This window comes from Hyperoodon ampullatus (assembly GCF_949752795.1).
Source record: "Hyperoodon ampullatus genome assembly, chromosome: 2".
NCBI lineage: Eukaryota > Metazoa > Chordata > Mammalia > Artiodactyla > Ziphiidae > Hyperoodon > Hyperoodon ampullatus.
Window position 1 is genome coordinate 44387503 of NC_136915.1, and position 11493 is coordinate 44398995.

The window sequence follows — 11493 nt, forward strand, 5'->3', positions numbered from 1 at the left end:
CCAAAACCTATGGGACGCAGCAAAAGCAGTTTTTTGTTTTTTTTTTTTTTCACCTTGAGCATAAATGCTTTATTGTCACCTTAGGGTTCTCAGGCAGGTGGGGCTGTTGCACATCATGGGAGGGAAGGTACACTGAGTTGATGGCAGAGCTGCGACCAGTGCTCCCTCTGTCCTTCCTACCCTCCCCCGACTCCGTGGCTCGATGGAGTGCAAGTGGGTCATTCATAGGCTGCCCCTGGGACCTTCTCAGATAGAAAGGAAAGGCCCCCCTGACATGTGCCCCCACATCCCCCTCATGAGTGCCTCCCCCTGTACCCTTCTCCTCATAGTCTGCTACTGCTCTTTCTACAATTAACATTCATACTTGGGTGGTCAGTACCACACCCAGGAAGGTCTTACTACCCCTGTCCCTTTCCTGTCAGCTTCCAGTCCTTGTCCTGTCTGGCTCCCTAAACAGGCTGAGCCAGTCAGTCAGTGCACTCTGCCCTTCAGGCCCAGGCCCTGCACAACCTCCTTCCTCTTGCTGCCCCACCTGCAGCTGCACCCCCCCCCCCACTCCCATCCCGGACCCCAGTTCAGACCAGGGCTCAAGTCTTCCGGTGCATTCTGCTTTCAGGATCACGTGCTCCCTGTGGGCACGCCGTCTTACAAACCTCTTTTAAGTCTCCTTGACCTCAGTCCTTGGCAGGGCCCTTCAGCCTTCCAGTCAGCGGACAGGGGCCCAATCCCAAAGCCAGAGTTTCTGGATATGTCCCCACCCATCCTCCTGCGACCTCACCTCCCGGGGCAGGATGGTGGGGAATGGGGCCGGTTGGTCCGCCTCAGCCCGCTCCCCAGGCCCTGGGCCAAAAGAGAGTTCATTGGGGCCGAGGGGGGCTGGCACTGCGCCCTCAATTGGAAAGAAAGTCGATGGCGGCGCGCACGGAGCGATTGGTGCTGACGTCGACGGCAGTGACCTTAATCTCGGTGTCGCCAAACTGCATGGCAGTACGGATCTCGCGGCGGCTAGGGGGCGCGCCAGCGGCATGGGGGCCTCCCTCGGCGGGCTCGAGCTCTAGACTGAGCGCGCCGCACTTGCGCACGCCCGGGTCGGTGATGAAGCGCGCGTCCTCGGCGGCGCAGTAGTACAGGTTAATGAGTACGCACCGCTGGCCTGGGTGCGCCGGGCAGTAGCTGCGCAGCACCTCCTCGCCCAGGGCCACCGACTGCTCGGAGGCCACGAAGCTCTCGAACACGTCGGTGCACAAGCGGCGGCCGTCGCGAACCAGCAGCTTGTCGGGCGGGTGGCGCCCAGCCCCGAAGCGGTTGAGCACGCCCACGCCGTAGGTGAGCGGCGAGCGGCGAGCGGCGAGCGGCGCACCCGAACCACGCCCGGAGCCTGCCTGAAGAGCACCGCGCCCTTTAGGATGGTGAGGCCCACGTCGTGCGAAACCACCACGCGGAGGCCGCGGGCGCCCAGTGCTGCCTGCACCGCGTGCTGCAGCACGGCCAACTCTACGAAGCCGCCCACCAGGAACAGCAGCTTCACACCCTGCACCTCGGGGCGCGCCAGCAGCGCCTCTGCGGTACAGGAGTGAAGGGTGGGGGTAAGGAGGAGGGACGGGGAGTGGGCCACTGAGGCCACCACTGCGCAGCCACTGGCGCCTCTCCTCTGCCCGCCTGTATCCTCGGGCAACCAGAAACTAGTCATTTCACTCTAAAACGGTAGCCTGGTTCCCATAAAGAAAAACACCGGGCACTTTCGTGAGGGCCCCTGACAATCCTTATGGGCTCTGCTTCCCCACCACACCGTGGAGGGCTTGAGATAAGGGTCTGCATTTATACATATTAAATGCCTACTACGTGCAAGACATTGCACTCACTCTCGAGATACTTCAGCTCATTTAAATCCCTGTGATAACAGCTTGGGGGACCTAATACTATCACCCCATTTGGGGAAACAGGCACCAGAGGTTCTTTAACCTGGCAAGACTGCACATCTTCCCGCCTATCTCTTAATCCCCACCACACTGCATCCTCCAGGTATTCCAGATGATTCTGGGTCTCATTCCAGTGTATGGATATGGGGAGGTTTCCAGGCACTAACAGGGTAACATATTCCCGCATCTGGGTGTGTATGTTGAGGTGAATGAAGGACCCAGGCTCAGGTGCTCACCTATGTGCTGGATGATCCCGCTGACCGTGGCCTGAAAGAGGTTGTTCGTGGCCTCACAAGACATCCTGAGCATCCCCTGTGAGGACCACTTCACGAAGTTCACGCTGCTCCTGCGCAGGGCTGTCTCCACGTTGTGGCCTCTCTGCTTGCTGTAGAAGTCAATAAACGAGAAGGGCAGCGAGATGTTGAGCGCCCCCGCACAGTGTGGGCCTGCGGTGCGTTTGCGGGCCTCGAAGGCTATAGTCAGATCCACCCAGGCTGCTGGGCGTTGCCTTTTGAAGGCGGCGATGAAGTCCTCGCCGAAGATGCGGCCCAGCAGCTGCTCGAAGGCCAGGTCCACGCCCATCGTGCCACAGGGGCCACCAGATGCCTTGTAGAGTTCCTTGAGGGTGCCATGGGGCTGCTCCAGCTGGTGCACGGTAAGGTCCACCGTGCCTCCCCTGCAGTCTGCCACCACGTAGCGGTCTCCTGCTTGCATCTCAGCCCACGGTTCTCCGACACCCGATTCCACCAGGAACGTGCAGCTGTGGCGGGACCTTTGAAGCTGCTCTCGGGCCTGACGGAAACTGGAATCAATGGAGCGGCGCTCGCCGAGGCACCCACTGCCTGGAGCTCGGCTGCTCAGGTCCACGAGCTGGTGCAGACGCAGCTTGCAGCAGTAGACAGAGGCGGCCTCAGGCTCCAGGGCGATGAGTAATTGCTCTGCATCCTCTCTCAACACCAGTCCGGCCAAGTAGGCAGCCTCTCGCATAAACTGCTTAGCTGGCTGTTTCCAGATGGCCGGCACTGTCAACACCCAGCGCACAGTGTCCTTCTCTGGCAGCGATGGGCACTGGTCCCTCAGCTCCTGAAGGGCATACTCCTTGAAGAAGCGCAAGGCATGGGCGAACACCTCCAGGGCAGGCATTTTCTTTCCATTTACCGCTTCTAGCTGGGTCTTCAAGGTGAGATCAGTGGCACTGTGGATCTTCATCTTGAACTTCTCAAAGTAGAGCCAGTCACGAGCCTCCTCAGGGTCCAGATTGTGGTAGTAATCACGGGCTGTATAGCCAAAACTGTGAAAGGCACCCTCTGGGGTCAGCAGCAGGCAGGTGGGGGTCTTCTGGTGGACCACACCTGGGTCCCCGCCCTCCCATTTCCTTTTAGGGTTCTTGTGAATATGGTGCTTGGCATCCACTTAAATCTCCATAAACGTTGCTCATGGGATCCTCTCTATCCATGGGGCCATGGGTCCCATCCGACATCCTCAGCTCCTGCTCCCTCATCATGTGGATGGCCTCAGAGTCACTGGCAAAGCTGAAAGCATAGCCACTGGATGTGGTGCCAAAGTCGATGGCTCTACCACGGAGAAGGGGGCCTGCTGGGGGGCTCGGGCCTCAGGTTTTGGAGACTGTGAGGGTGTGAGGGGGACAATGCCACAGATTTCCTCGGTCCTTGGGGAGCTGGGTGGGCTGGGCACTGGAGACCACTCTGGGCTGGAGCTGCTGTACAGCCCCTGCAGGCCCATCTCCGGGACAGCCAGCATCTTTGTAGGCCCTGTGGCTCTGCCCTGCCGACAGCTCGACCTGTGTCCTGACGCCTGGATCCTGGGCCCAAAGCCGGTGGGGCCCAAAATCAGTTCTAAGAGGGAAGTTTATAGCAATTCAATCTCAACTCAAGAAACAAGAAAAAACTCAAATAAACGATCTAACCCTACACTTAAAACAACTAGAGAAAGAAGAACAAAGAAAACCCAAATTCAGTAGAAGGAAAGAAAGCATAAAGATCAGAGCAGAAATAAATAGAAATGAAGAAAACAATAGCAAAGATCAATAAAACTAAAAGCTGGTTCTTTGAGAAGATAAACAAAATTGATGAACCCTTAGCCAGACATCAAAAAAAAAGGGGAGAGGATGCAAATCAATAAAATTAGAAATGAAAAAGGAGAAATCACAACTGACACTGCAGAAATACAAAGGATTGTAAGAATCTACTACAAACAACTCTATGCCAATTAAATGGACAACCATGAAAAAACGGACAAATTCTTGGAAAGGTACAATTTTCCAAGACTGAACCAGGAAGAATTAGAAAATATAAACACACCTATCACAAGCAATGAAATTGAAACCGTAATTAAAAATATTCCAACAAACAAAAGTCCATGACAGATGGCTTCACAGGAGAATTCTATCAAACGTTTAAAGAAGAGCTGACACTGATCCTTCTCAAACTCTTCCAAAAAATTGCAGAGGGAGAAACACTCCCAAATTCATTCTACTAAGCCACCATCACCCTGATACCAAAACCAGAAAAAGACATCACAAAAAAAGAAAATTATAGACCAATATCACTGATGAACATAGATGCAAAAATTCTGAACAAAATACTAGCAAGCAGAATCCAACAACACATTAAAAGGATCATACACCATGAAGCTTTTGAGAAAATTCAACACCCATTTATGGTAAAAACTCTCCAGAAAACGGGCATAGAGGGAACCTACCTCAGCATAATAAAGGCCATATATGACAAACCCACAGCAAGCATCATACTCAATGGTTAAAACCTGAAAGCTTTTCCACTAAGATCAGGAACAAGACAAAGATGTCCACTGTCGCCACTCTTATTCAACATAGTTTTGGAAGTTCTAGCCACAGCAATGAGAGAAGAAAAAGAAATAAAAGGAATACAAATTGGAAAAGGAGAAGTAAAACTGTCACTGTTTGCCGATGACATGATACCATACACAGAAAATCCTAAAGATGCCACCAGAAAACTACTAGAACTAATCGATGAATTTGGTAAGGTTGCAATTTGGTATTGGTATGCAATGAGGAAAAACCCAGCATATTTCTGTGCTAACCCTGCTAAAAATGTATAACCTGAATCTAATTAAGAGGAAACATTAGAAACCTAAAATGAGGAATATTCTATAAAATATTGATAACTTCATGAAAATCAAAGTTTCAGGAACTGTTTTGATTAAAGACTAATGAGATTTGATAATTAAATACATCACTATAAAGGACATTATTGGGACAGTTGGCTAAATTTGAATGGGGTCTGTTGATTAGATGATAGTAATGAGTAGATATTAATTTCCTGATTTTGATAATTTCAGCATGGTAAGGCATCATACTGGCAACCTATTCTAAAAGGTTCAGGGGGAGAAAGGCCTCCTTTTTTTACTGTTCTTACAACTTTTCTCTAAGTTTGCAATTTTTAAAAAAGAAAAAGGAAAAAATATTACCAAGGGGGTCAAAAAGAATACCATTTGAAACATTGGACCTGACAGCCAATGTCCTAAATGTAAAACATGATTCCTGAAATTGTGTGTAGAAACACAGTGCTTTGCAGGTGTAACAGGAGCAACTGCTCTCCATCTAACCACACCTTCCAAGATCCTACTCAAGACCTTCTTCCTCTTGGAATCCTTCTTTGAGTCTTCCAGCTCACACTTACCATCTAATCCATACCTGAACTCCAGATACATATTTCTTATATCACTTCTTTGATACTTAATCATATACAACCTTGTGACTTCTCTTGTGTTACTGTCTTATATAAATTTTGAGTTACAGTTTAAATCTTCTCCTGAATATATCTCCATTATTATATTGTAATCAACTTAAGAGCAGATATAATATATGATCTCTTGTTCTCTCCCGAGTATCTAGCATATGTTTTGCAATCGCGTTTCCACATTCCAAGGACTGTCAAAGAATAATTAATCTCACTTTGCCAACATTTCCTGCATACCAACCATGTATTAGGTACTGTAAATAATAATTCCTTTCATATATAGAATGCTTTATAGTTATTACAACACCTACACATCCATTATCTCATTTGTTATACATAATAACTCTGTGAGGTAGGTGCCACCACATGATAAACATGCTTAGAGAAGAACTGTGATTTACTGGAAGTCACACAGCTATTTAATGGCAGAACTCAGGTGCCAATCTTGGTCTTCAGATTCCAAGTCCAGTGCTTTTTCCACACCACCACAGGAAACAGGTAAGAAGTCTGGACACACTGATGGTCATAGGTATTGCACGTTTTCTATTGCTGCTATAACAAATTGCCACAAACTTAGTGGTTTATACAACACAAATATATTATAATTCTGTGAGATAGAAGGCTGACCCAGCTACCACCGGGCTAAAATTGAGTCAGCAGGGTTGCATTTCTTGCTAAAGACTCTAGAAGAGAATCTGTTTCATTGCTCTTTCCAGCTTCTAGATGCTGCTCACATTCTTTGGCTGATGTCCCTCTTTCTCCATCTTCAAAGCAAGCAACAGTGCATCTCTATGCCTTTCTTCTATAATTACATTTTCCTCTGACTCTTCCATTTATAAAAAACCTTTGTGATTAAGTTGGACCTACCCAGATAATACAAGATAATCTCCCTATTTTAGGGTTAGTTGATTAACAATCTTAATACCTTCGGCAACCTTAGTTCCCCTTTGCTGTGTATCCTAACGTATTCATAGATTCCAGGGATTAAGCTTGCACATCTTTAGGGGGCCACTATTCTGCCTATCCTGTACATGGTTTTCAAAGTTTCACTTCTCAAAGATCCACTGAGCGTTTTAACAACTTAACTCATCATATGAACAGTTCTTCCATCTACTAAAACTCAATCATCAGATTCCAATGGGACACTTTGTTTACTGGTATGTTATTAACTTTTTAAGAAAACAAATTTATTTATTTTATTTTATTTATTTTTGGCTGTGATGGGTCTCCACTGCTGCGCACGGGCTTTTCTCTAGTTGCGGCGAGCGGGGACTGCTCTTTGTAGTGGTGCTCGGGCTTCTCATTGCGGTGGCTTCTCTTGTTGCGGAGCACAGGCTCTAGGCGCACGGACTTCAGTAGCTGTAGCTCTCGGGCTCTAGAGTGCAGGCTCAGTAGTTGTGGCGCATGGGCTTAGTTGCTCCGAGGCATGTGGGGTCTTCCCGGACAAGGGCTTGAACCCGTGTCCCCTGCATTGGCAGGCGGATTCTTAACCACCGCGCCACCAGAGAAGTCCCTGTTATTAACTTTTAGTAATTAGTTTCTATGAAAAATAAGCCAGAGTTTGATTTACAAAAATTAACATTATTTGAGTCCATTGGTTCTTTTTGGGGGGGGGGGGCTGGACAACCATGCAGCTTGTAGGATCTTAGTTCCCCAACCAGGGATCGAACCCGTGCCCCCTGCAGTGGAAGCACAGAGTTCTAACCACTGGACTGCCAGGGAATTCCAAGTCCATTTGTTCTTAATTCAACAAGTAAGGGAATTGAGGCCAGTGACATTAAATAACTTGCCCAAGAATACACAGCTAGTATGTGGCAGAGCAAGTATTCAAACTTAGGTGCTATTGCAAAGCTCTTGGCTTTTCCAATATACCATTTTCTCATCAAGAATAGGTAATCGTGGGCCTAATGCTCTAATCTAATGCCTGTGATTTAAACATTAATTTGTTGCTTTGGATCATACATTTCATATGGACTACCTTGAAAATGCAAATTCCTGCAGTAGAGGATTAAATAAGATATGTGTGTTGTAAAGGGAGAAAAACATATGTGATATATGTGTACATTAGTTTATAAGCAGACAGTTGTGATAGAAAGGAAAGGCCTAGAAGGGGCTGGTTCAAGGTTCTGACTGCCACCTGTATGATCTTTGACAAGTCCTGAACTCTGGTAAACTCTCTTAACCTTGTTTTTCCAACTATAAAATACATCTTTCCTAGGTTTTTTTTTGAGGATTAAGTTCTTGACTAGCACTTATAAAGAGCCTGGCCCAAAATATGTCATCAGGAACTGCCGGCAAGTGTAAAGATCCTGATGACTACCGAACACCCCAGTTGATGGGAAGTGGGTGATTTCTTGATTGACCACAAGGTGGAGCTAGAGACATGGGAATGTATATCCTGTCCTTGAACAGGAATTTGGGACTTTAGGGGAAAAAAGAATAACCTTTCTATTTCAGTCTTGACAGAGTAAATTCTATATCCCTTTAAACAACTGCCCATGTTGCTCCATCATGAGAGCATTTAGGTTTTTGTCCGGTTGGTTGGTTTTTGTTTTTCAAAAAGAACCAGATGGACAAAGGAGCTTTCAGTAAATATTCTTTAATAACGCTAATTTTATTTCTTTTTGGAGAAGATGACTGTACAGTTATGAGAGAAAATCTTCAGTCCAGAAGACAGAGGCAGTACTTGTCTACATTCTTTGCTCCAAATCGCATACTTACCATTTTTTCCAAGACGCCCATTGGGTCCCCATGCAAATAGGACTCCTAGAAGTCTGCTTAACATCCTAGGATTCTAAGGATGTAGATTAGGCTTCTGTTGTTCTCAGAGGATCACTTTAAAGGTACATTTCGGTAAGCTCATTAAAAACTTAACTCTCCAGAGGGTGTGGAGAAAAGGGAACGCTCCTACATTTTTGGTAGGAGTGTAAATTGGTGCAGCCACTATGGAGCACAGTATGGAGGTTCCTTAAAACACTAAAAATAGAGTTACCATATAATCCAGCAATCCCACCTCTGGGCATTATCTGGAAAAGATAAAAACTCTAATTTGAAAAGATACATGCACCCCAATGTTCATAGAAGCACTATTTACAATAGCCAAGACATGGAAACAACCTAACTGCCCATCGACAGATGAATGGATAAAGAAGATGTGATATATATATATATATATATATATATATGATGGAATATTACTCAGCCATAAAAAAGAATGAAATAATGCCATTTGCAGCATCATGGATAGACCTAGAGATTATCATACTAAGTGAAGTCAGACAGAGAATATTATATGATGTCACTTATATGTGGAATCTAAAAAAATGAGACAAATGAACTTATTTACAAGCCAGAAGTAGACTCCCAGACATAGAAAACAAACATATGGTTACCATAGGGGAAAGGGTGGGGGAAGGATAAATTAGGAGTTTAGGATTAACAGATACAAACTACTATATATAAAATAGATAAACAATAAGGACCTACTGTCTAACACAGGGAACTATATTCAATATTTTGTAATAATCTATAATGAAAAAGAATCTAAAAAAGGATATATATATATATATATATATATATATATATATATATATATATAAACTGAATCATTTTGCTGTACACCTGAAAGTAACACAACATTGTAAATCGACTACACTTCAATTAAAAACAAAGCTTAACTCTCATTACTTTCAGGCTTGATCTTGCAGACTATATATTTATTATAATTAGAATCTCAAGAAAATCACAGAAGTCCACTTAAAAGATAAAGGTACGCTCAAATAGCCTCAAAGTACCACTACTTTCAGGGCTCAAGAAACCATTGCTATGTAAACAGAGATTAGATCCCCCAAAATCTAACTGGATAGGAGAAACCCCTTCATTTCTATGAATAAATAAAGAATGAGCATTAGCCAACTGAAAGAGAATGAAAGAGAAAAGATCATTACAGGCTGAGTTCCAAGATATGCAAAGGGTCAAAGAAGAGAAAGCAGTGTTCTTGTAGGTGTGAAAGTAATTAAATATGTCTCCACAGTAACGTTTGAGAGGGGAATGGCAATAGTTAAAACTGGTGGGGTAAATTGGAGATAATCATTAGGCCCTGTATTTTATGTTGAGTATAGACTTCTTCTGAGGGTGATACAGAGCCACTAAAGGACATCAAAGGGGGCAAGACAAGGTTAGATTCATGTTTTAGAAAGATCATTTTGTTTGCAAGTTAGAGACTAGAGGAAGGCTAGACTAGATGGAAGGTGTGCTGGATATTTTCTGTTTGTTTCTCCAGATACCACCCTACTCCGCTTACTCTGTGTCCCAGAAATTTGGCCTATGTGGGCTCCCCAGAGTCTTCCTTGCCCTTTGGCTTCTGGTTGGGTCCAGCATTGGGAGATAGCAGCAGGAGATGTGAGGTCAGGAGGAAAGAGAGGTCTGAGTATTTATCTCCCAGCTCCCTCCCTGTTGAGTCACTTTGTGAGGATACTTCCTTCCACCAAAGGCCAAAGCTCTTATCAGGCAGCACCCTCCACACAACTGCCCACTTTAGATTCTATTAATCACTTCCTCCCTTTATCCTTTCATGCTTTTGGCTAGTAATGATTTCCACTGTTGCTAGCACCAGGGGAACTTTATATCTCATGTTTGTCTCCATAAGCCCTGCACACATTTTGTAAATAGTTCCTTTATTAAACACATCTCAAATCTTCTAGCTTGAGCGTGCCATCTATTTCCTGCCAGGACTCTGAAACAGAAAGACACAATAATAATGATAGGGCTTCCCTGGTGGTGCAGTGGTTGAGAATCTGCCTGCCAATGCAAGGGACATGGGTTCGAGCCCTGGTCTGGGAAGATCCCACATGCCACATGCCATGGAGCAACTAGGCCCGTGAGCCACAACTACTGAGCCTGCACATCTGGAACCTGTGCTCCCCAACAAGAGAGGCCGCGATAGTGGGAGGCCCGCGCACCATGATGAAGAGTGGCCCCCACTTGCCACAACTAGAGAAAGCCCTCGCACAGAAACGAAGACCCAACACAGCCAAAAAATTAATTAATTAATTGATTTTTAAAAAAAGAAAGAAAGAAATCCAGGACACCAGTGGCTAGAGACAGAGCAGGTGCTTTACTTTGCCAGATCTACCTCTGAAAGGCTAAAACCCCCTTTCCCCATTCGTCTATAATGGGCCCTCCACCTGATATTGTTGCTACTATACAGTATCTCATGAAATTCTGGTTTACTGTTTCTAAGTCAAGTGTGAAACATTTCAATTCAGCAAATACCTGTGCATCTTCTGTGGGCCAAGCAGGCCTGGGGACAGGAGATACAAATAAGAATGGAATACAATTCAGGAGCTCAAAATCCAATGGGTCGGAATATTTAAAAAAAAATAATGATAACTCAATTTATTATGTTCCATGCATGTTCCTAAACAGTTTACACACATTAATTCATTTAATGCTCAGAGAAACTCTATGACGTATCCTTCCTTTACAGATATGGAATCTGAGGTATATACAGATTAAGTAATTTTCCCAAAGTCACACAGCTAGTGAACCAGAATTCAAATCCATACTGTTTGCTTCCAGAGTCTGTGTTCTTAAACACTATGCTCCTTTGGTGAGGTAAAAGTTGATGCTGTAAATTGAAACAATAGCAGTGAAATGGAGAGAAAAGAAAAAATTTACAGGACGTTATTGCTAATCCCAGCGTAACTTTGAGGATCAGCTGAGATTAAGAGTCAATAAAATGCACTGGTATAGGAATAAGATGGACCCACGTTCGTATTTTGGATCTTACTACCTGGGTGATCTTGACTAAGTCACTTTACCTTTCCAGGTTT

The 11493-nt window shown here is 45.3% G+C and overlaps 1 protein-coding gene across 1 annotated transcript; it reads right to left on the reverse strand.

The window, feature by feature from the left end:
• Window positions 1-890: 890 nt before the first annotated feature.
• Window positions 891-3686, reverse strand: LOC307047873 (heat shock 70 kDa protein 12B-like; the record flags this gene model as incomplete). The annotated part of the gene is given in 5 exon segments (XM_079696588.1): window positions 891-1343; window positions 1346-1560; window positions 2156-3294; window positions 3398-3494; window positions 3497-3686. Coding segments are annotated over 5 exon segments (2088 nt in total). The 5' UTR covers window positions 3681-3686.
• Window positions 3687-11493: the final 7807 nt, after the last annotated feature.